The 25,615-nt window shown below is 36.2% G+C and overlaps 2 protein-coding genes across 11 annotated transcripts; both read right to left on the minus strand.

The window, feature by feature from the left end:
* Positions 1–418: 418 nt before the first annotated feature.
* LOC125204731 (uncharacterized) lies at positions 419–3,473 on the minus strand. The gene is made up of 6 exons (XM_048103446.2): positions 2,984–3,473; positions 2,219–2,454; positions 1,872–2,130; positions 1,184–1,363; positions 944–1,099; positions 419–861 (listed from the first exon to the last, which is right to left on the minus strand). The coding sequence occupies exons 1-6, from the start codon at positions 3,011–3,013 to the stop codon at positions 688–690; spliced, it is 1,035 nt and encodes a 344-aa protein (XP_047959403.1). The 5' UTR covers positions 3,014–3,473; the 3' UTR covers positions 419–687.
* An 8,765-nt stretch (positions 3,474–12,238) lies between these two features.
* On the minus strand, positions 12,239–25,615 carry LOC125200671 (uncharacterized). 10 transcript variants are annotated; one of them, XM_089065420.1, is made up of 20 exons: positions 25,335–25,615; positions 25,044–25,095; positions 21,689–21,789; positions 20,856–21,014; positions 20,438–20,503; positions 20,263–20,352; positions 19,876–20,178; positions 19,588–19,685; positions 19,058–19,093; positions 18,830–18,950; positions 18,508–18,744; positions 17,812–17,907; positions 17,636–17,701; positions 17,460–17,498; positions 17,260–17,394; positions 16,543–16,904; positions 16,080–16,173; positions 15,215–15,406; positions 14,680–14,770; positions 12,239–12,850 (listed from the first exon to the last, which is right to left on the minus strand). In XM_089065420.1, exons 3-20 carry the CDS (start codon positions 21,785–21,787, stop codon positions 12,807–12,809), a joined length of 2,328 nt encoding a protein of 775 aa, XP_088921546.1. In that variant the 5' UTR covers positions 21,788–21,789; positions 25,044–25,095; positions 25,335–25,615; the 3' UTR covers positions 12,239–12,806. The 10 variants fall into 10 exon arrangements, with proteins under 10 accessions (XP_088921546.1, XP_088921547.1, XP_047954347.1 ...); XM_089065421.1 differs by having other exon boundaries at positions 21,689–21,798; XM_048098390.2 differs by having other exon boundaries at positions 12,239–12,835; positions 25,044–25,101.

Below are 25,615 nucleotides of genomic sequence, written 5' to 3' on the forward strand. Positions count from 1 at the left end.
CCAAAATGATCAAATTTCCATATGTTTAGGACCAAAAAATCCAAAAGATAATATTTATGACCAAAAAGGTAAAATGACCATACGTTCAGGACCAATTTTGACCTTTACTCTTTATATTTTAAGTCATGACAATTGTTGACTTTTAGGTTGAATTACAATAGAGAAAACATCTGAATACAATTTTGCACTAATAAGGACATTTTATTCTATAAGTCACATAGGAGTTTATCATCAAATTCCATCAGATTACTCATTATATATAGGGCACGCATTCTGGGGTTGCGCGGGCCGTCTACATCCGCAACAACGCATGCAGTCGTGTCCGGCCCAAACTCGGCATCATGCCATTGTCCGCAAAAGCAGTTGCCTGACGAGTGCCCTAAGAATTAAACACGAGTATGAAAACTACACGCTACAGTTAAGAACTATTCGATGATATGAAATCGATTGATCTCTCTTTTGGTTCGGTCCGGTTCACATCATCAATGTTTATGCACAAATTACAGACCTATACATCATGTGGAAAATATAACCAAAATGAAAAGAAATACTACAAAGAAAGGAAAAGGAAAAGAAAACTTGGATTGGAGTTGGACAGAGATCAACATTGCATTGATCACCTGATAAACTTTGTGGCATCCGGCCAAAAAATGTGCAGCTTCTATCAGTCATCAATGGCCTCTAACCCTAATTACTGTAGTCAGTGTGGAGGAAGCTCTCATATACTGTTCCTCGTAGAATCTTGTCGACGTCATCCCAATTCTTGATATGCTCCGACAGTGATCCTCGGTGTATCTTCACCTGCCGGCTGCTTAAATCCATTAATGGCAGCCCGAGAAATCTTTGAACATCCATCAGTTTCTGCAGCAAAGGAAAATGCAGTTAGGAACCATCATTTTGTGACAAGTCTAGAAAACCAATGTGAAGATAAAAAGCAACTTACGGTTTGATTCTTTATGAGATCCTCATAATACAAGATAATATGCCTTGTGCGGCTGAAATACTCCAGCGCCTCCAAGACCATCTTCTCCATGACCTTTAAATCATTCACCAACGAAGTAGTGTTGATTTCCGGTTTATATTTTGAAAGAGTGTCAGCCTACAAGGGATTAGACACCGTAAGCACATACAGTTGGTTGGATGGGAGTTGAACGATCAACAACACAGGTGGCTCCGTACATACCTCTTCATGTGAGTGCACATGAGACTTGTGCATCCCATTTAGGAGTTTAGCGTAACGATCATAAGAATTAGCAAGAACAGAAACCATCCGCCTAAGCAGATTTCTCCGGACAAGGAAGATTACAGAAACACCTCTATCATTGAAGTAATCTGCAATTTCCTTATGGTACTCCATCAACCCCTGCATCAGCAGTAAAGTGAAAGTTAAAAAAGACAGAGCCTCAAAGACGAAGCACTAAGGAAAAATTTGAACAGCTATCTGATTTCTAATTATGTGAAACGAAGCCTGAAAACATGCAGAATCTTTACTACTAACTAAAGGCTTTCCTTCCTCAAATTTAAGTAATCCTCAATACTGCCAATAATAAGATAATCATCAAGTTAGTGCTATTTACAAGTTGTAGATTCTTGTTCATCAATCTCTTTACACCTGAGGATTAATTGTGCTATGGAGTGTTTCAAGTTACCATACGAACTTGATCAGTTGATCTTCACAGTTCACTCCCTTTACCTTGTCGTTGGAAGCAGAAAGCATAGTTTATTTACAAAGAATCTTTGGAAGTTCCTAAACAGAGTTTTTAGTGCAGGAAAAATGGATAATGCAACGGAACCCCAAAATATATTAAAAAAAAAAAGAACATAGAAAGATGCAAATTATGGCTCCCTGCTTTAAAGCATTCTTAGCTAACCTGGTTAAGCATCCACTTGAAGCCAACCGCGGCTGAGCACTCATTCTTGGAAGCACTTGTGAACATGTCCAAATTGTAGACTCTATCCAGAGTCGAGATAATTGAAGAGGCATTGCTTCTCCTTTCTTTAACAGAAAATATCTCCCCATTTGAGCTTACATTGGTGTGGTTGTTCAACAATGTCTCGAACCATCCGCTTCCAGATCTTTGCATCGATAAAATAGCAAAAAGCCGCACTGGATTACTAGCACATTCGGCCCTGCCATAAAATTAAAGAACATTCATATCTTATACATTCCATTATTCCATAATAGCAAAGCTGGTATTAAACACGTGTGGATACTTGCCTGCTAAACGAAGTGGGCTTTGGGTAGTGCAAGAATGGAGTTTGAGACCTATCGATGGCGTTATCATGACAATTCCTCTGACTAACTTCGATGTTGTGGAACTTAGTACTTGTATGAATGCTAGTTTGTTTTAAACAGACTGAACAGATATAAATACCACAGGCCATAGCGAATACTAAAACAAGCATCCGCAACGAAGCTGGAGATTTCTTGGGAGGTTTTATGATTATAGAATCCTGTCATTACAAATGGAAATGATGAGTCCACTAATACACAAACACCTTCAGAAGAGAAGTCAAATATATATGTTGTGATTGAATTCATCAAACCTTCACCTCTTCCTACCATCTCCCAATAAATGGAAAATGGAAATCAATTTACTAAAATGATGTAAATATAAATGCTCATGTAGAAAGATGAAAATCAACCCTATTTTACAGGAATGGACCCAAATTGAAGATAAAACACTTCAACCCCATTGCAGGCCACCACAAAATTTTAATTTCAAACAACATTTCAAGATTTCTCAGAAGCCAAACTACATAAAACCTAAAGCTCAAAACCTCATTTAGTAACATTAACAACCCTACTAATCATTGAAGTCAAAGCTTCAACTTCAGAAATATGAGCAAGAAAAAAGACAGAAAAATTCAAACTTTCCTCTACAGAACTACAATCTGCTACTTTAACTCAAACAAATCTACCAAGCTACCAAGAGAAGAAGAAAAAAAAAAAGAAAAAAAAAATAAGGAAGAAAAATCAAACCTTAGTGAAAAGACAGATTTCTTCGGCCATAGTAACCAATTTCCCCCCAAGAATGAAGAGAAACCAGAAGGGTTCTTCTGAAAGAGCTCAGATTTCTTGAACTACTCCTCCACCATCTCCAAGACTAGATTTTTATATTGTCTAGAAACAATGCATTACATTACATATACATTTATATATAAATATGAAGAACAGATTTCAATTTTCAAGGGTAGTTGAGTTGAGCAATGGCAGAATTAGGAGCTCCTCGTTAAGAACAAAATAATAAAGACAAACAGCTGGGGGGCGCTCTTTCCGCTGCTGCTATCTTTTTTCCTTCTTCTTCTCCGTTTTTTATTACAACGTAGAATCTGGCACAAAGAGTGTGTGTTTGTCTGTGTGGGAATTTTGATGTGTGGCTAGATTTTTGTTTTTGTAATGTGGAAGAAGGGTCTCATTCAATTTGAGAAACAGCCATACTTGTTCGATTTCAGGCGTGCAAATTGGTAAAGCTGACGACGCCTTATTGTTTTTTTTTTAAATCTTAGTTATGACTTTTGTTTTGGTCCACAATGAATTGGTAAGAATTGTTCTATGGCAATAAAATACGTATATTCGATTATTTTATGTGGAAAAGAAGAAGCCTATTTTGGAAATACTCACTTCTTTCATTCAAAATTAATGGCTTTTACCATTTTATTCATACCCTAAATTTATCAATTTATAATTTTCGTATTTTTTTTCCTTTGAAGTCCATTCTCAACCAGTAAACTGTCTCTTTTAAGGCCCGATCCTAATCGGAGTCTTTCCGAGCCTGATCAAGTTATTTAGATTCTAGTACCACCTGTTAGGATCATTGATTGTATATTAATTGGATGTTGTTTACTTTGAACTAAGCTCGCTCAAATTTATTTTTAAATCATTCTTTAAAAAAACTCAAACTAATTAAAATTCAACACTTAAATATTGCTTCCAAAGTCTTCCATTGTTCGATGTAAAATAAGTTTGCAACCCAACAAATACAATTCAACTTTAATTTTTACTTTAGAATATAAATTATACAACAAAAATTTATTTTGTTAACCTAATTTTACTTTTGTCAGATCATAATATGGATAATTAAACTTAGTTTGAAAAATCACACGAGCATGTCAAAACAAAAGTTGGTGCAAAAATTAGAAAATGCTTAAATTTCAGATTTTATGATATCCAATTGATCAACTTCGAATACCCATATCAGATAATTGGATACTCAAATCAATAATCGGATTAGGAATTAGATGTGGTATCCGCATATGTTCGTTTTCCCATCCCCTGTTTGTGTCACATCAGTAACGATGATAAAAAAAATAGATTTGAGGCCTATAGTTTATTTTCAAGTGTTATATGTAAGAGAAGAATGTTAATACTCACTATTTTTTTAATTAATGTTAAATTTCACGTAACCAAGAAAGCCACATAGATTTGTGAAATTACACGTCAAAACTCAATGGCAGGAATGACTTCTGAGGACAAAATTAACCAAAAATTTAAACATTAGGTCTATGCAATTAACTAAGGATGAGCCATTTTCTTTGAAACGGTCAAATGATGGGCCACACTACGGGTTTGCGACGAAGAACAAATAAAAATGTAATGTGACATTGCAAGAAAGAGTGCATTATTTAGATTTGATCTTATAAGAAATGAGAAAAATGATTCAGTTATTCACGTGGCAAAATATAAAAGATGCTTGCTAGTGGATTATTATCTGTAACTAAACGACTATCACTTTCCGACAATAATATTGTGATTCAGAAATTCATGGATGAATAAAAATCATGTAAGTGCTTTTTGTGTGGGAAAAAGGATGCTTTTCTCATTAACAATTCTCTTGATCGGATTTTTATATTTCCACTTTTCGTTTCATGTTTAAATTTAATTATATTAACAGCACAAAAGTGATATGATTTCTTTAAAATTGAGATTTTTGTGTAAAATTACCAATTTAACCCACGACAGATACGACGAAATACTCCACTTAATTAATATTATTGGAGTTGATTGTTCGCGAGTGGGACTATCAACTATGTATATACTCAACTTTATCCGTCATTTCAAATCTTGACATAATAATGGTTTAATTTTGAATTCAGAATGCTTGTGAAGATATGATAAGATGAGGACGATTTTAAAAAGAGGATGACGTCGCTAAAAGACCAACAAAATATGATAGATATTACAATTACTGCGACCAAATTACTCAGGTCTATAAATAAAAAAACGACAATAGCATTGACATGTTTAAAAATCGCTAATTAGATGGTATTTTTAAGACGTCAATGCTATTGATGCTTTCCGCCAGGGATGTCAACCGGGCAAGCTCATCGGGTTATGGGTCATTTGGGTGCAGACTAATCAGGTTGTGATTTTTTCGAGTTATAAAAGTTCAACTCTAACTCTAAAAACTTGAGTTCCGGGCTAGTCCAACGGGTTAATCGGATTGCTACCGATAAAATTAACATGCGATTAATCCAATAAATAGTGGTAATAATTAGTTATATTTATAAAATGTAAAAATATTTAATTATGATAAATTTGAGATATATATTTAAAATCAAAATATAAACATGATCAAATACTAATATTTGAGATTTATGCAAAATAAAACATAAACATCAAGAAATTTTAAAGCATGTTTTAGAAATTTAAATAGTACTACTCCCCCCGTTCGCCATTAGGAGTTCCGGTTGGCCATTTTAGTCCGTCCGCCATTAGGAGTTCCGGTTGGCCATTTTAGTCCGTCCGCCATTAGGAGTCCCGGTTCACTTTTACAATAAATGGTAGGTACAACTCACTTTCCACTAACTCATTTCACTCATATTCTATTATAAAACTAATATATAAAAATGGACCCCACATTCCACTATCTTTTCTCACCCACTTTCCTTTATATTTCTTAAAATCCGTGTCGAACTCAACCGGGACTCCTAATGGCGGACGGATGGAGTATATTTTTTTAGTGAATTTGAAGTTTCTAATTTTATATATTCAATATATAAAATTGAAAGTTATTGTTTTAGTGATCTATACTATAAAATAACTAATTAAGTGTCGAATTAGAGTCAAAAAATAGAACGATAGAAATTTTATTGGGTTTTCGGGTCTGGCTCTAACGGATTGCGGGTTAATCGGGTGCGGGCTAATCGGACTGTAATTTTATCGAGCTATAAATTTTCAGTCCTAACTCTGTAAATTTGACGGGCTATCCGGACCAGTCCACGGGTTACGAGCTACATTGACATCCCTAATTTAATCTATTGACGTTTTTTTCCCGAATGCAAACAAAATAGAACACTTTTTCTATACTCACCCCAAATTTGAAATTTTACCCAAGGGTGAGGGTATTGTAAATGGTTTAGAATGTGATACTATCTTATGGAGTAGTAATTTAATAAGTTAAATATAAATAAAAAATAATTAGATGGTAATTAATTGGCATTTAAAATTATAGGACTGATATAAAACCTCTAAATAAGGAGTATAAAATATAAGATCTAGTATTCATATTAAAATAAATTGAAGTTTACAAGTGATAGAAATTTGTTAAATATTTAGGCAATTAAGTTAGATAGTGCGCGGCGGCAACTGATTTGCATGAAAATACTGAATATAAATATGGTGCTGTGGCTGCACTTTGTTGAAAAAGTAAAACACAATCACTAGAATAGAAGGTCATTATGAAGAGCATGCACATAGTGTTTAATTATACTATTCTTATCTATGCTTCCAATTCACGATATCTTGTTGTTTCTATAATTATGTGCCTATCATCAAGTATTTTTAGAGCTCAAGTCTCCACTACATGATACATGTGTGTGTTTGCATTTGTGTATTTTAATTATTATATCATTGCATCCTGTATATTTTTGCATATTCATGATGTTTAATGATGAAAAAATACTTTTCATTTTAAATATTAAATGAAATGAAAAATTCTTTACAGTAGAAAATGTATTTAAGTAATAATTCCGGGTGTGAAGGATTATTTCATTTGTTTTAAAAAATTTTATAAGTAGAGATTACGTAATTCCATGCGTCAGTTAAATTAAGATACTATACAACAATAATTAAGTGCGATCTCCTGACAACTTCATCGAATTGTTATTTTTTTACTTAAATTAAAATGTCATTTGTAACTTCCTAGATTTGAATTGTCAAAGCCGGACACCAAGGGATTTAATTAAGGGGGTGACATGACAACATATAACTTTTGATTATTAGCTTGAGAAAGATGCAACTCTATAGATGATAGTTACACTTAAAATCTTGATGGAATAACTGAATGAACTCTTTAAAGAGAATCGCGTCGTTATGATAATACTTTCATAATAAGACAAATGAGTCTCGATTGTTGTAATAATAAACTTAATTTGACTATTCTTGTATTTGAAGATTTTGGCACAAATATAAATGTTTGTGGAAATGGAAAAATTAAGATAACGTAAATGCCACGGTACGCTACTATACGACTGAAGTTTTAGTGCTCTAATATAATTAATGTGAGTGCGCTAAGCTTAGCTAAACAACATCATGACTTGCTTATTAAATAGCCACGTTATTTTCAATTGGATTTACCAATTCATGATTTGGGTATCTCTATAGACATAAAATTTGATAACGATTGCATAAAGCATAGTGTTTAATAAGTCAACCCATATAACTACAATTTTCCACGTGTCAGATATGTAGAGGATCCAATGACCCTCACTTGACATGTCTCTCCGGTCTTAATAATTTGCCTAAAATTAGGTTTAAAAAGCGTATAAGCTTGAATGAGTAGTTTATAAGATGTCTATGTCCCGAGTTAATCTATTCCTAAATAATTTTAGGATGTCTAAGATAAATGAAATATTTTGACTTTTGACAAATCAATCATTTTAATCTCTCTTAGTTTAGTACTCACTCTATTGAAATTGATAAAATACAAAAAGTAATTAAAGTAGTATTATTGAATAGTGAGATCTCCTTATTAGTAGTGTTCCAAGATAGTTAAGTCGTATTCCTTTTTTATTTGTCCCAAGGTAGTTGAGCCATTTCATTTTTTGTAAAAACTTTATTCCCCCTCTTATATTACTCTCTCTTCATCTCTCTTACTTTTTTTTTCTCTCTTCTTTTACTCTCCCCACTTTAATATTTAACAGATCAATTTCTTAAATCTCGTGACCAAAAGAAATGACCCAACTACCTTTAGGACGGAGGGAGTATGTGGTGTAAAAGTTTCAAAAGAAAGGAAACTAATTTTGTGAGACATATTTGAAATGGCAAAATGAGTTGAAAGTTACAAAAAATTCCTCAGAGTTCTCTACTTCCTTAGAGTTATTTTATTTAGGGTATAATAGTTTCTTGTCCATGTAATATCAATACTCATGAGTAAGAGTAATTGGTTAGAAGATTAAAGGTTGAATCCAATTGATGGATTGACGGGAGTACTAGACTTTCGTCTACGAATATCAGGTAAGTTGTAAAAGGTATTCCGTAATTAGTAGGAACGTGTCTAGGATCCTTTTACTAATCAATTGCTTATCAATCTACATTCAAATTTAAAATTTATTTTTGGAATTAATTTAAGTATCTTCAAAAAATATACACATTGCATATACATACAACACACACACAATACACATTTACAACAATGTGTTTAGTTAGAAAAAAAAAACATCGTGTACAGAGTGCATATTGTGTGGTGTAATGTGTATGCAATGTGTGTTGCATACGTTCTCCGTAATGTGGCTGGATGGCGATCGTCTCGCGAATTGTGTGATCAATCCCTCGACGTACTCGAAGGGAAGTTCACGGTTTGGTTGTTTTTACGGACGTACTCCGAAGAACAACCAATTCAGAATAGAAAATAGAATTGCTGCACAGGTATGTGTAGGGAAAATATTTCATTGAAAAAGAATGGCGATGAAATACCCTATTTTATAGACTAAGGACCCTAGGGTGGTTCGACTTAAACTTAGACATTCGGGAAAGAACCAAAATACCCAAATGGGGCTTATAGTTTTGGCCCGATTCCATAATAATTTAAATAAAAGTCTCAAAACAAAAATAACTCTAAACAAGTAAAGTTCCAAAAATAGTTAATGCTCCCTTAGAGCATCCCCATCCATACTCTTAGCTAAGAGCACGAAAGTGGGCCCGGACCCACTTTTACTCCTTGTCCTTAGCTAAGAGCACAACACCCGCATTCGTGCTCTTAGCTAAGGACAAGCTCAAGAGTCCCACCATTCTATTATTCAATTTAAATAAAAACATTTTCACAATATTAAAATGCATTAAAAATTTAGAATTACATAATTAAAATCCTAAAAAATAAAAATTACATAATTAAAATCTTAAAAATAAAAATACATAATTAAAATCCTAGAAAATAAAAAAATACATAATTAAAATCCTACAAATTAAAAATTACACACGTGGAAGACTAGTCCTCTATCTCCAATTGCCTCTTGAGACCCCGGATCATTTGGTCATGTGTTGCAAGTTGATCCGGAGTCATCTTAGACGTATCGTTAAAATAGAGTTGACCCAAGAGGAGGCACAAAGGGAGCGGGGGCGGGGGCGGGGGCGGGGGCGGATGGAGTCGAGGCGCGACGGCGGGTGGTCGCCGCCTTCTTCTTTCCTTGCGGCCGGCGGGAACTGCTCGGGCCAGCGTCGGGGCTACCCAAGTTAGTTCCGGCAAGTTGGGTAGCCACATCATCGGAGGCGCCGTCGGATAGGGCTACCGACCTCGACCGTTTGCTGGAGGAGCTGGAGGAGGATGCTACTATGCCGCCCCTATACTTCGGATGTAGGTGCCCCTCCTGCCAACAATCGAGGTACTTGAACGCTTTGAACTCCATGCGTTGGTAGGTCGCCAAGGCGGCAGTGATGATGTCGAGCTCGCTCGTCGGATAGGGCTACCGACCTCGACCGTTTGCTGGAGGAGCTGGAGGAGGATGCTACTATACCGCCCCTATACTTCGGATGTAGGCGCCCCTCCTGCCAACAATCGAGGTACTTGAACGCTTTGAACTCCATGCGTTGGTAGGTCACCAAGGCGGCAGTGATGATGTCGAGCTCGCTCGTCGGATAGGGTTACCGACCTCGACCGTTTGCTGGAGGAGCTGGAGGAGGATGTTACTATGTTGCCCCTATACTTCGGATGTAGGCGCCCCTCCTGCCAACAATCGAGGTACTTGAACGCTTTGAATTCCATGAGTTGGTAGGCCGCCAAGGCGGCAGTGATGATGTCGAGCTCGCTCGTGCCGCTCCCCGCCGACCGCTCTTCCTGGAGGTAATACCCCTGGAACTTACCGATTGCCTCGTTGCATCTGAACATGCAATTGCGCACCTTACTATCATTGCGATAGGTGGTTCCCCCCGGCCAGGTTTCATTGTAAAGACGAGTGATGCGCCACCAATACGTTTCCCCGGTTTGGTTCGTGCCAACTTCCGGATCTTCGAAGACTGCCAAGTAGGCTTTGAACATCGCCATCATCTCACCCGGAGTGTGGGTGCCACGAACAAGAGGAGTAGGAGTAGGAGTAGAGCTGCTGCTCCCACCCGATCCGGGTTCGGGTGCCCACCCGAACCCGAAGGCGTTTTGGTTGTGCACCGTGTAAGGACGGTAGCCACCTGGAGCTTGCGAACCTTGGGTTTGAGGAGGATCCGTAAATTGCGTTTCCAGACTAGGGAATGAGTCGGAGTCGAACCAATCGTGGTTCCAACTGCGATTGCCGGAGGGGTGATCTCTGGAGCCGGACATTGTGTAGTGTGGTGGAAATTTAGATGAGAGAATATGAGAAAAAAGATGAGAGAATGTAGATGATAGAATAGATAAGAATGTAATTTTTTTTGTGTTGAAGTGGGGGTATTTATAGATGAAAATGTGAATTTTGGGGAAAAAATCGAAAAATAAATTAAAAGTGGATAGAAAACGGATATAATTTTTTGGGAAGTGGAAAAATATTTTTTTTTATTTAAAAACATTTTTTTAAATAAATTTTGAATTTTTTTAATAAATAAAAATAAAAAATCGAATTTGCCAACGGCATAGCCGTTGGCCAATAAGAAGACGCCACGTAGGGCTGCTCTGCGGCACGGACGTGCTCTTAGCTAAAAGCAGCGTCGTGCCGCTGGCACGGACGAACGAGCTGCAGCGGCGGACGAGGTCGTCATTGCGCTGGCACGGACGGACTGACTCCGTTTTGAGCACCGCTGCGGATGCTCTTAATTTCTGAATTTAATCGGCTGCTTCAACTTGTCTCTTGGCCTTAAAACTCTCTTCTTGACAACTTCTTCCCCTGTCTGATCGGTCCTAGCCTCCGGCGTCATCTCACTCTCTGCATCATCTTCTTGGTTGTGCTCCTCTTCGTCCCTCTCAGTCGGTGGTATAGGGGTGTTCTTATCAGTTATGCATGGTGTGTGCAGTATCTATATGTATGTGTGCAATGAGTGTATTGTGTTCTCCAAGATAATGCCCAGATCGTTAAGTCTTCCGTGCGAGTCGGAACTTATCGAACAATGAATTTCACTACATTAGGACCGTTACAGTTACAACCACCGTTCATCGGGGCTTCGGTCGCCAGCTCCCCTTTCATTAGGTCACTAAGATTCTAGAATATTGCATGTATATTAGATTACAAAATAGATATCTTCAGATATAGAAGATTTTATATTGAAATATAAGATTGTCTTGGATCAACAATTGAACCTAAGGATCCTTGGGTGCGTATAGTGTATATGCAGTGTATGATTGTCAGATTGTGTGTAGTAGATTTCATTCCATTCCTATATCATTTAGTTACCAAAATCATTTAGTTACCAATTTCATTTTGCTAGTCTTCCTTGTGTCTTACAGACAAATGACTTGTCATTTATTTCGTCATACTTAGGATGAGAAACCTCCGTTCCATTTCATCTTTATTCCATTCCACCTTCATTTTATTCAATCATACAATCGACCTTAAAATTTGCAAATTTAGGAGAACCTTGTTTCACTCCCTTATTTTGGATTCGTTAAAGATGGGCTCAAGTAGCCTGAGGATTTTTATTGTGGATGATGTTAAGATGGAAGTAGTACTTTCAAGTTAATAGTTGGGATAGAGAACCCAGACTGATGAGTTTGTATTGATATTCATTGTTTATTTTCTAAAATAAAGTAAGGGTTCCAAGAGAACTTCGAGAGCATATTAATTTCAAGCTCTGTGCATTTTAAAACAAATAAGAAATTAGATCCTTCACGTTAGAAGCTAAAAAAACAACAACAAATTTCATATTTGTAATCGTATATATCTGTATTTCCAGGCACTAAGTAAGTGAATAACATTAATAATACATGTGATTCAAAAAAATTCAGCAGCGACACTCAAACCTGAACAGTGACTGCAAGTGAAGTTTAATTTATCTTATCAAATTACCAATTAAATAACTAGAATTGGTGAAGGCTTTTATTTTTTGAAAACAAAGAAGAGAAAAATCTATTGACCTTTACTGCTTCACAGCAGTAGTTTCTTTAATAAAAATCCCTCCTGGCTGGGTAAAGTTACCCGTTGAAAGTACTCAAATACTTCCACATACGCTACGAGCTCCCAGCATGTCTGCAGTTACCAAATAATCAAAACGCTAAACCCATCCATGCCAGCGCCGAAAATGGAAGATAGTCACACATCGCATCTGATGCGACACCTTCAGTTCAAACAGCATTCTATACAGTTTTGATGAGATTTTTTTCCCTCCAGCAACTGCTTCGTTTTCCAAGATTCGGTGATATGCTACATTTCGAACTTCTGAAGATGCGGTATTTACATGCACAAGGAACCTAACTAATCACAGAACTACCTGGGTCCTCTGCACAACAAAATACTACAATTATGTTTTACATCGTTTCTCTTGGCTCTCAATAGTAGTGACAAGTAAGCTGATGACTACGTAGAGAAGAAGATGCCAATAAACAATCTTGCAATGTACAATCTAACGGTCATATAAACCACTGCAAAGATGTTCGCAATACAAGCAATCAAATATTGCCAATTTAGTTCTACTTTCTGGGTTAAACTTATTAACAGCGCACACACATAAACCACATTTTTGAACATGGTGGATATTCCCTCTTGGAATAACACCATTTTAAAATCTAAGACTACAAAAAATTTCAATAAACACTCGAAGAGAAGAAAATTTGTAGAAACAATCTGCCGGGATCCCATTGGCCGTCGTTTAACCAACTGGTCATGTTATATCAGTGACTTAAGCTTTAACCAAATGCAGTATTAAGAGTCTCATGCTATTTCTAACGTACTACACCGTATAATTTATAGAACTTCAATGAGCCTAATATAAGTCTCATATATATATCCACCAAATACTCCTCTCATTGTGTCTTCCTTTGCCGCCAAGTGGGCTCCATTATACCACATCGATGAAGCCCCAACTCAAACCTTACCTTTTCTTTTGAGCTCTATTCATCACTTTGTGCTGTCCCTAAACTGCCACCATGCTGTCATTAAAACTCTTAGGGAGCGTTTACTTTGAGTTATTGAATGGATTGATAAAAACAATCCAAGCTAATCCACTGTTTACTTTGATCAATTGATTGTGTTTGTTTGACTGTCTTATCCTTCAAATACTCAATCTTGTGTGTTTTATCAGTCCATACTATCACTAAAAGTAAAACCCCCTAAGGGGAATCCAAAACCTTAAGGTACAATCCCAAACTTTGGTGAATTTTACCTTTGGTACATTAGCATATCTCATAAATATGGTTATCAAAGTGGTTTTCTCTATATTCTGGGCATAGAGCATGTAAGCCTGTAATGTTCTCCTCCTAGGGCTTAAAGCTATGCCGGTAATGAAGATTCATCACAGCAGTCTAAGATGATGTCCTAATATTTTAGTTATCATCACCCATTGCAGAGAGTTATTCTTAGTATTCAAACAGCAATATCTCTAATTTTAACTTGATGAACTGCTAAAATTCGACATCTATCTCCTGTGTGTACAGTGTTGGAACTTGGAAGAACTAGTCAAATTAAAAACAAAAAAGAATGTGTAGCCTAGTAGTTTCTTTCTTTTAAGAGGTCACAAATTTAGTAAGCATATAAAATTGATGAATGTGATGAGCCATGAATTCATGCCACTTGATATGTTTTTGAGTAGCAAATAGGTTAATTGATATGGTCTAAACCGTGGATGTGTGTGCCACACACACGCACAAGCATATAGACCTGACCGAGTGGTGAATCAGGTGATTTGTTAAATCACATAACCATTTCAGTCTGATGCATCCCATATTTCCCTTTTTCTTATTTAAAAAAACAACAATTATAAAATCAAAAAAGAGAATATTACAAATAGACAAGAAACATCATCTTCAGTTGAAACATGTTCCAATGCTAGAACAGGTATAAAAGCATTGTATTATAATGGCATTTGAATTCATGTTGGAATATCTGTCAAAAATTTTATATTCGAATAGTTGGTTCTGCTGCACTAATTTCATTACACAGATTATTTTCTGTTAGAGGGTGTTTGTTTTCTTGTGTAGGTATTCATGAAACAGTAAAATTGTGTCAGTATTGGCCGATTCTAAACTATCCTGATTTGAATGGAACCCAATTTACATTAAACTCACATATAAGATAGTTAGCTTAGGCTAGCAATGCAATCACCTGTGAAATCTATTTATCACCTACCCTGCACAATTCTGTAGTTAAGGATAAGGTCTTCAGGTTTCTTCCATATGTAAGCCCGAACAGTGGCCAAGCTCATGTCTGGAGGTAAAACCTGGAGAATCAGTAGAGAAGTTAACATGAGAGAAATAAAAACCCCACGCATGATCTATACAGAATATATACATTCCAACAATATTCCATGTAATAAGAGAGATCTATCAATAATTAAGGGACCAGAAAAGTAGTATTTGAATGTGAAAACAGCAAATTGCAAGTGGAGGTGCTAATATGAGGACCACAAAGGCAATGACAGAAAAAATCAAAAGCTTGCCATGTTCCAGCTTTCAGGCATTTGAAATATAGACAATCATGATATTGCAAGTTCAGGAGCAGTAATGCAAGAACAGCCTTTCACTAGAGCCATCCCAAATAGAATGCACCCCAAGCTTTTCTTCCGCAATAAAATACTAATTACTCTTAAGGTATTGAATCAATAAGGTAAAACTTTCAGATGCAAGTCACAGTCTCTCTGGCACAGAAAAATCAAACAACTTACCTGGTTATTGCAAAGAATCTCAATAGAAGGCCTGAGTTTTTGCCAGGGTTTCAGCCCAGATCGCAGAGAACCATCTCCTACAACTGCATGTGGAATCTGAACTCCAGGTGCATTTGGAGCAAAAGTTCCATCAGCATTCAGACTATCCATTGGCTTGTCAAGAAGCATCTTTTCTACCACATAGTTGACAACCTAAAAACAAAAGGCAGGGAAACCAAAAGATGAGCCAGTAGAACACTTCCTATTAGGGATCCACATAAAGAAGAAGAATGGGCCCGACAACTATTTCCATTGGCACTGCTACGGTGCTACTGCACTAAAATTCCTTAACCCAGATAATATTTTTTCGTGGGGGCAAATCCAATACTCAGATGCTTATATCGAGAGTCTTAACAGGTTCATAAACCAAGCAAAAGGTAGAGCATTCAACACTTTATCCTCCACATAATGAGTGATTTTTAATCGCCAGAGATATTGGAAGACTTTCTACATAATGTATCAATGTCCAATAATTGTGGACAAAAAAACTTGGTTCATGTAAATCACCAACTAACATAAAATTTGCATTTTTTATAGCAAGCATACTAAGGCAGTAGACACTGAGACAAATCTGCATGGTTGAAAATTAAAATCTATTTTCGTTTCATCAATTTATGGACCATAATATTGACATTATTAGAAGAAAATACTCGCTAGCTTTGTGCAAATCAACAACCAGCACAAAATTTACATTTTTATTGCAAGCGATAAGGCACCAACCCAGACAAATCTGCACAGTAAAAGAGTATATATCTATTTTCATTTCATTTAAAAAATCACAAATACTCAAGTGACTATCATTGAGGTATCAAGGGGAAATCTTTACCTTGTGTATTCTCAAAATGCGAGGAGCACTCAGTTTCCCTTGTGTGAGGACTTGCACATTAGAACCTTCGCATGGATGCAAATAGAAGCTACATCTGCATAACCAGAAAAACACATGGGATTGATACAACAAGAGTGCTGAGACAAGCCAAGCATAGAAAAAACACTGAAACAAGAATTGCTCCAATTACACTACTTGCCAAACACCAGTCACATCATATTAAGCGAATATGAGAGTGGGGAAAGATTAATATACAAAACTATAATTGCAAATTACTTACTCAAAACCTTACACAAACAATTCAAATAAGAAAAAAAGTTCAAGATAGCTTTATCCCATTCTTGGGTTGAGCAAACCACAACCACATTCACCAAGCAAATAGAGAAGTTTGGCAAGCATAAGCCACACAAGTTTTCTGCCCGAGAAATGCAAGACAACCTATTCAAGCAGTAAAGAGGATTACTTGGTATTTTCCCTTGGAGGAAGGCGGTTATTCAGCACACAATCAAGAACCCACCAAGGGAAGTCTTTCTCATCTTCAGTTCCATCTAAGTCAGTAATTTTCTTTCTCCAGGGTCCTCCCTGAGAGCCTTCAGTAACAATGGAAGGAGGGGAAGCTGCTAAAAATTCAAAGGGTGGATATACTGCAGAGTCATTCTCTGAATTCCCATCTCCTTCTACTCGAGACAGGGTTAAAGTTCTTGTAGATATTTCCTTTCCAGGCAGGATTTCACCGTTAGCTAAATTTTGAGATCCAAATCTCTGCCTTCTTTTAGTTAACCAATGTGCCAACAGCCCTTTGAGGGTTTCTCTTGCCAAATTGATCTACATATTTACCAAAGGACAACTTAACTTAGTTTCCAATAATAACAAATGACAAGAATAAGAGATTCAGAAAGGTTGTGCATTTTTATCAATTCATCATTACAATGAAAAGAAAAATACCATAAGGATCTTATTAGCAAGAGAAGGTGATCCAAGGAAGAAAACAAGCCTGGTGAAAAGCTATGGCTCATGGAATGCTATTAAACTAGAGAAGAAGTTTTGTATTTATGAACTCAGTCATAGCTAATACACTAGAAGTCGAGCATAAAAAACTCAAAACTTGCGGTTAAGAGGGAGTAGGGATCAAGAGATGATATATAGACATAAATATATGTTTGTGTGAGAGAGAAAGTACCTTGTCATCCTCAGGTTTCCCAGCAATCCCTAGATCTGCAGAGTACATCTCAGCAGAAAAACATTGCGGCGTGTCTAAGTGCACAGACAGACTCCCAAGCCTTGTATCTACCGAGAACCATGTCGGAACATTCACCTGAATAGGACCAATAAGTCAAAATGTATATGTAAGTATGGGACATCCTAACGAAAAGTACATACCATCTCAAACAATTCCTCTTTCTTCTTCTCAAAAGGAACCTGAAAAATCAAAACAAACAAACTCCGATAACATAACATGGAACTGGAAACTACTGGAAGTACTAACAAACTCCCACCAGACCTCCCACTGAAACTACTAATGAAATAAAGTTATTAAGTTCATGCACATCACTAACCTCTCCATAATTTTCAGTGACCAAACCTCTTGTGATTTCCCACAACTTTACTGTACCAGCAGTGTCCTTGAAAATGAAATAGAGAATTTAGACAACTGAATTTACAAGATGAGCAATAGCTGTAGGGAAACTGAACCATTGAGTTTAGGGTAAGAAAGGAATCATCGTCAAGTTACCTTTGTCAGGACGTGTCTTTTATTATTTAAAATCTCATGTTGCACTATAGCCGAAGTTCCACAAATGGTAAGAGACGGTTCTCTATACACAGGAACCTATAGAAACTTAAATAGTCAATTGCTTACTTTGCAAAATCATACTAAAATTGTACGAGAATCCAAAAAATTAATTTCATTAAAACCTTAATAACATACAGGTCATGAAAGGTATTAGGAAATGTTCTTTGGTGAGCTTATACATATTCAGACAGCATATAAAACTCACTATGGTTACCAATTTGTCCTTTATTCTAGAATAGATCACAAACAGTTCAATATGGAGCTACTAATACCCCAAATACAACTATGCCTAGGGGAATGACCGAAAAGGCAAAGGGATGTTAGGTTAACATTTCAAGCCCTCTTTCGCCTTCCCTGAAAGGAAGTAAAAACATTTAAAACCATTTTCTCTCCAAAATACCTTTTTTCTACCTCACATAAGTTATTAGAGTTCTCAAGACGTTTTGCAAAAATAATTTCCCAGAATATCTTCCCCTTAAATTAACATCATAAAAAATCCGAAGTATTATACTAAGCAAGTTCTGAAAGAAAATATTTGCATTTAAACAGAAAGATGCATCCAACTAAGTCTTATGTTGTTGACACTGAATCTGAAAACTGTCAATATTTAAATATGAACAGAAATATACGACTCACAGGTGTAGAACCTTCTAGTGAAACCCTTGCTCTTGAAAAGGACAAGTTGCCTGCTAAAAATGAGCCACCTCTTTGGAATACTTTAAGGGGATTATGTGCTTCTGCAGGCCATCTATGTACAGAAGAATCCGTTGTGGAAACCCATATACCATCACCATGCAGTTCTAATTTCAATATAGGATGTTCTTTTGAACATAGCAATACGCTTTCTCTTGTTGCCAAATCAGTTAAATACAACTACAGAAAGAGGTAAAGTTATAAACATAAGCACACAATATGGGGAGGCTCGTATATTCATAATGCTAAAGTTAGCCACACTCACAGAAAGGTCCCTCCCACCACTATAAACATGACTAAATGATGGAGTAGCAGCTAGTGCCCAGACAGAGTCTGTGTGCACAGCATAGGAATGAATGCATCGCTGTTGAGCAAGATCCCACAACCTGTGAAGTTTCCAGCCAAACAATTATAGAAATCAAAGAATGAACAAAAAAAGCACACAGTCATACCATGTTTTATGCTTCCTGGGATATGCAAAGATAGCACATACCTGATCATAGAATCAGAGGAGCCAGATAAACAATATCTGCAATCAAGAGAGGTGATATGAGCTATACATATCAACATTTGACATGTATTGTTTCCTATTGCGACAAACAACAAAGAACCTAAATGGAGCAATCTCAACTAGACAAATATTTTGGCTTACTACTAGTGTCTGGATTTCATGCGAAACTACTTTTCATTAGCACCATACGGGCAAGTTTTCATGGTTTCTCACAACACTTAGCAGTATTATCATCCCACTAGGACGGAAATAGATATTGCAAGAGTAAATATTCACCTGCACGGCTGCAATACTTATACTAACACAAAACGATTACAAGCTTTGAGCTGAACATGAATTTCAGTATAATATAACTTAAGCGGAGTACCCGAACCAATCTCAAATTAACTGCCAAAGTTGATTTATTTAATTTTTTTCAGTGTAAATATTTGTCACAAAAGACTGATACCACAGGACCCTGAAGTATCCTTAAAGACCCCCCCCCCCCAAAAAAAAAAAAAAAAACAACTAACCTGCCTGTAGAATCCAACAACAGTGCCCTGATATTATCTGTGTGTCCTCTTAGCTTCATAGTTTTAGAGCCCGTCCTGGGGTCCCAAACACGCACAACCTATGAAATTCATCACATAACATGGGATAAATTAAAAAACTGTTGGTCAATCAATAGATTAAGATGTCATCTTCAATGAACAGCACTGATAAAGTTTGAAATGAAGCATCATTTATTATCGACCTTTCCCATGAGATGAACTAAAAGTAATAATATCGACCGAAATTTTAGACAAACAACCAGAGCTCACCTTCTCAGTTCCACCAGAAACAAGAAGTGTTCCCTGGTCGTTTGTTGCCAATGCGTAAACTGACTCTTTATGGCCTTTTGCAGCAATAGGAACATAGCCTTGGGATTGGGTGGTATGCACAGAAACATTATTACTTGAGTTGATAGGACGGAGATTAGCACTCGACAAAGATCCCAAACCATTAGTACTAGTTGAACAATCATCTGCATTTGCATCATTTGCTTTGGAAATGGGACTCAGTGAAGCTTCCAGATCCCATATGAAAACCTCCCCACCAAGGCCTCCAGAGGCACAGATGTTGCTCTATACATAATAGAGAAGAATCATAAACTGATGTCTGGCACAATATCAGATTCTTAGAATATTAATGTTTTGTAGAAAGGCTACATTTTTCTCTGCCGCCGCCAGGCAAGTGACATAGTCAGAGTGTTGATGAAACGTCCTGGCACATATTCCGTCAGACAAGCGATTCCATACCTATTGTTAGGACAGCATAAAAAACAGATAAGTTCATCTTTATTAAGAAAAAGAGCATCATGAAATAAATGTGAACTTCACTCACTTTAACAGTTGTATCAGAGGAGCAAGAGACCAACGTATTACCACCCGTCAGAACTGCATCATTGACCTGCCTCAGCAACATGTTCCAAAATAAACCTCTAAGGAGGTTATTAATGCATTAAAGAATTCTGAAGTTATGGATTCAAATTATCAAGCAACTGTAAATCCTAATCCATAAATTATTAGTTTGCTTCAGGGAACCAGTTCAATATGGGCTAATTGCTCAAATGGTATGTATTGAGGCAATGATCAATTGCACAAACTCAGACAAAGTTTATGGGGGCCAAATATGGAAGTGAGATGTGGAGAAGATATCATATACCCCTGATCCTATATTACTATTAGCCTCCCTCAGTAACCGTTATAATATAAGAAAATGGCAAACAAGTGACTTAAACCAAAGATGAAAGAACTTGTACCCAATCAACATGAGACTCAAATGTAGCAGAGAAAGTAGCAGAATCCTCAGATAATGTCCACCTCTTCAATGTACCATCACGACTACCAGTGAAGAGGTACTCATTTCCTCCTTGTTCTGTAGATTTCGATACGGCCAAGCAGTTTATGCCAGCACAGTGCTGCAAATAAATAAAAATGTGATAGATGTGACTTATATAATCAACATCCCTTGAACAAAACAAATGTATCATAAAAGAAGTGGTAATTCGTAATTATTAATTTGTTATGTAATAGTGTTCCATTATAGTATATTCCCTTTTGTCAGCAAAAGCAGACTAAGAAATGTTTATCAATTATATTACCTGCAGACATTTCTTAGCTTTGTAAATTGTAACAAGATAATGCAACAAGGAGTCTACTTTGATAAAGGACCAAAACACTCATGTAGAGGAAACAGGGTCCGACCATATATCATCTTCCTAAGCATACATAAGCACTAAAACTTTCCTGTTGTCAAGATCACTTCAAAGTCAAAAGAAACACAAGTACAAACTGCAGCACTTCAATGCCAGTTATTACTTAATATACTTATTAGATTTTGGTCCTAAAAAGAACCAACAGAAAAGTAATGTACAATCAAGAAAAGCTGAATCATTCTTCATAACCACCTGTTATGGGGGAAGCAAGCAGCAAAAATTGAAAATGTGGCATGCACTCAGGGTTATGTTTACAGTTCGCAGATAAGGTAAAAAGCCCATAAAACAGAAGCTTGATACAGCAGATATTCTTATCTTATCAACAACAATTAAAGAGATAGAATTTTATCTGAACTAATTAATTAAAGTGAGCTTACCTTTGTATCATCTGCATCATTCAATACATATGTCAACCTCTTTTCCTTGCGAGTACGAATTGAATTAGATGTGTTTCCTGAACTGCCAACGCGATGCATTGCTGAAATGGCTGAAGATATCAGAAACAGTGATTGTATCTTTATCTTGACAATCAAAATTCTACTACCATATAGGCTTATTACAGGATAAGCTAGTATCATTTTAAACTTGGAAATGGAGACTAACAAGGAATTGATTTCTTGTTAAAGCTAATTACACTTTGAAATGATCAATCAATTATATATTAACTGAAAAAGTACCACAAAAATGGAAAGTACAAGTTTTCCCCTTAAACCCACTTGCAGATATTGACTAACTATATTACTCCCTCCGTCCCATTAAATATGAAACATTTGGTTGTCGGCTCAGGATTATATGTAGATTTTATGTAGTGTTGTTTTGTGAGTTATTGAAGAGAGAGTAAAGTAAGAGCCAGGAAAAAGTAGAGATGATGTTGTTTCCATATTAGGAAATGTTTCTTTTTTAATGGACAACCCAAAAAGGAAAAATGTTTCATTTTTAATGGGACAGAGGGAGTACATTATAAACTCCACAATTTTTTTATAAATTAATCCTGAATAAGTCTCCATTTAATAATATAAGTATTAAAATATCATGTAATGCATGCTAGTATTATACTATTTAATTATTCAATATTGACAAATGACAAAAGTAATCAACTATTGATACACATCATGTTGACTAACCCATTATAATACAGGAATTATTGAAAATTTGCATATTAACATGTGTTGATCATTTAACAACTGATTTTGGAAAATGAATGGTTGTATGTTTGATTATCGAAATAGCAGTTAACTTAACCACTAAACATTAATACTATATCAATATTAACAATTATGATAGCATTATGTTGCGCTAGGAAAATAAAACTAAATTTAATCACCTTAAGAAATATTGTGAATGTTCATATGATATATGATTTGAGCATATAACGACAATATCTTATTTTCTTAATGAATTAGTACCAAATGCTGGGTATTTAGAATAGTTGTAATATAATTATCAATTCTAGATCACAATGATAGCATTTTTCTACAATGGGCCAACCTAGTCGTGTCACTTAGCCCACAACAATGTGCGGTGAAACAACTCACTAAGTGGACCGCATTATCATTTTCATTTGTCCATCGCTCTAGTGCTGGGAAAGATCTAGGTGCCTATAACTAGGGGAATGTCTTAACGCTAATGATAAGTACTTGATCAAATGATAGTCTTTACCACCTAATCTATTTATAGCATAGAATGCTTTATAGGAGTCATCTGCAGAAGCAACCTGGTCAACTCCCTACACATCTTAATCCTCTTGCTTAACTACTGTCATTATCACTTTTTCACAGTAAAAGAAAAAAGAACATGTTTTACAATCTACTGAATCTAGCCAACTTTATCGCAGTCAGTTTCGGAAAAAGAAAGGAGATGTTGAGCAACCACCGGTCCATGCTGCTCTACGTAAGCATTAAAAGTATTATCTTTCTTGTTGTGATTTTATTTTAATTTTGCAACCTCCACTTTTATCTTTTATATTTATTTCACTAGATATTGATAGCATACAGATACTGAAAGTCTGAAAATGATGAATAACCAGGAGCAGGGGAAAATCAAGAAGATGAACTTTAAATAGCCAATCTCTGTGATTACATATGGTCAGAACTAAGTGCCAGGAACTGGGTGGTTTCTCAACATTAATGATAAGGAATTAATCAGATTATTATTGTAATACCATCTTCAAATTGTAAAGCATATGACCCTATAAGAACATCTATATCCAAAAATAAAGCCTGCATAGCCCTATACAGTTTAATTGTTTAATACCATTAATCTCTTTGTATCATTCATTAATCATCTAACATTTTAACCACAAAAAAGGGGAAATGAATATACTTGATGTGAGTCATGTGACTAGATTCAACATTAATCAGCTTTATCCGTTGGACCAATGGTATGGAGCAACCACCAGTCTGTGCTGCTCTATTTCAGCACTTCGAAAATCTATTACCATTCTTCCTTTTTGTGCTTTGTTGCTGACATGTAGATCCTAGTTGAGTCCGGTAGTTAGAGTTACAACTTAGCAAACATCTGCTGCTAACTGTTAACTGTATATTCACTTATTCAGTAAAATTGGTTGACAACCATTCTTTCCTTGTGAGTTGTGATTTCATTTATGTCATACATCCTAAATTAGTTGTATATACTATTAAGCTAAATGAATAGCATGCTCCAACTGAGAGGGGAATGATAGAGTACATGGATACTTGTTTGCAGTCAGGGTACTACCGTAATAATGGGTGCAGTCATCCTTCAGAATTAGTTGAATGAAAAAAGTTGGTACAATGTAAACTTTTATAGACCACGTACTTAAACTGACACAAGAAAATCTGTAAGGGGTTCTTTTCTAAAATCAAATACTCAAATCATCTCCGCATTGTATTTAATATCAAGGAAATAACATCAAATATATCTACCTCCAGCTACACTCAATCCTTTGCCTTGACAGGCTATTTCGAAGTCCAATTGATCCAGCTCAATTTTGTGCTATATATTTAAGAACCCTCTAAATACCATGGTCATTCCATTCACTAATTCCTTTTGACTTTTTGATTGAGAATGAGAACAAAATGAAACCTTTAAGTTTAAACTGAAAAGGAACTCTGTCTAAAGTAGGTGATGCGTCCTGCAGGGCTTATTACTGACTATTACATTTGGCATTTTATAGCAAGAAATAATTTAGCACCTGCACCCATATATCGTCATAGCCATCTAAAGATAAAGACCCTATATAGTAGTTCTTACTCTTGACATAGTTGCAATTGTCATCTACTTGCTACAATTTACAATAACAACAAAAATTATAATACTGATAAAAAATAAACTAAAGGATTAACATTGTGGGGTAGTGATAAAATGCAAACTCTATATATTGTACAAACACCAAACTCCTCAACACATTGTAAAATTTCAAATTTAGAGTTTGCATTTGATTACATCCCCACATTTATATAGGTTAAACATTTAAATTTCAAAGTTTCTATAAAAAACTAAGCTGCTTCAATTTCCCTTGTGTTGGTTAAGTTTGCTACAATCAGGCAACCAGAAAATGCTTAAGGTGCAACTAATTAGACTTACAATGGAAAGAACGAAGAAGGGAACTAAACCCTTAATGAGGTAATCAATATGCTCTTTGTTCAATGATAGTCAAAGAATAACTATCACCACACAATGACCTTTGAGGAAATGTAACTTCCGGGATTCAAAATGAGATTCTATATACATGATAACCGAAAATAAAATTACCTGTTAATGATGGCTGAATGAGCGGAGTGAACGAGAGCCAGAGTGCTGAACTCTAAATCTAGAAGCCAATTTGTATCAATTTAAAGTCAACACAGATCATAACAGAGAAGCACATAAAAACAAGTGACAGTCGCAGACACTGAACAACAGGCAGGCAACCCAGAAAAAGAAAAAAAAGACCTAAAGAAAAACTGTAAGACAAAACGATCGCAATTGAAGAGACCAAGAGGGCAAAACGAAGAAAAAGTCCAAATAACAGAAAAATCGAACTGATAAAAGAGAATTGCCTACTTTGTTGGGTTAGTCGGCGGAATTCCCAGCTAGATAACGAGTCAGCGCAGGCGGATTCGTCGGCCGCGAGGTCTAAGACGGCAGAGCAACAGGTGAAATAGAAGAGAAGCACAGATACTTCGAGGTCGGTAAAAGGAGTGTGGTTCGGTGGGAAGGGCGGCGGAGGGAGGATGGCGGAGGACGGCGACGGGAGAAGGAGAGTGGAGATGGTTGTTTGTTTCCTGTCCCAAATTGGGGACGAAATGCTCAACAGAAGACCCCAAAATCCCCAATTTCGTTAC

This window comes from Salvia hispanica, chromosome 2 (genome assembly GCF_029641045.1).
Source record: "Salvia hispanica isolate PSC_SH4W2 chromosome 2, Shi_PSC_v1, whole genome shotgun sequence".
NCBI classification, from domain to species: Eukaryota; Viridiplantae; Streptophyta; class Magnoliopsida; order Lamiales; family Lamiaceae; genus Salvia; species Salvia hispanica.

Bases quoted from the DNA above. Each gene is read 5' to 3' on its own strand.
- LOC125204731 (XM_048103446.2), bottom strand. From the start codon at position 3,013: ATGGCCGAAGAAATCTGTCTTTTCACTAAG. The intron at 2,455-2,983 runs GTTTGATTTTTC...TTGTAATGACAG, and splicing joins AAATCTGTCTTTTCACTAAG to GATTCTATAATCATAAAACC. The intron at 862-943 runs GTAAGTTGCTTT...CCTTTGCTGCAG, and splicing joins ATCTCATAAAGAATCAAACC to AAACTGATGGATGTTCAAAG.
- LOC125200671 (XM_048098388.2), bottom strand. From the start codon at position 21,787: ATGCATCGCGTTGGCAGTTCAGGAAACACATCTAATTCAATTCGTACT. The intron at 21,015-21,688 runs GTAAGCTCACTT...ATTTATTTGCAG, and splicing joins ATGATGCAGATGATACAAAG to CACTGTGCTGGCATAAACTG. The intron at 12,851-14,679 runs GTAGGTGATAAA...ACATAATTGTAG, and splicing joins TAACTACAGAATTGTGCAGG to TATTTTGTTGTGCAGAGGAC.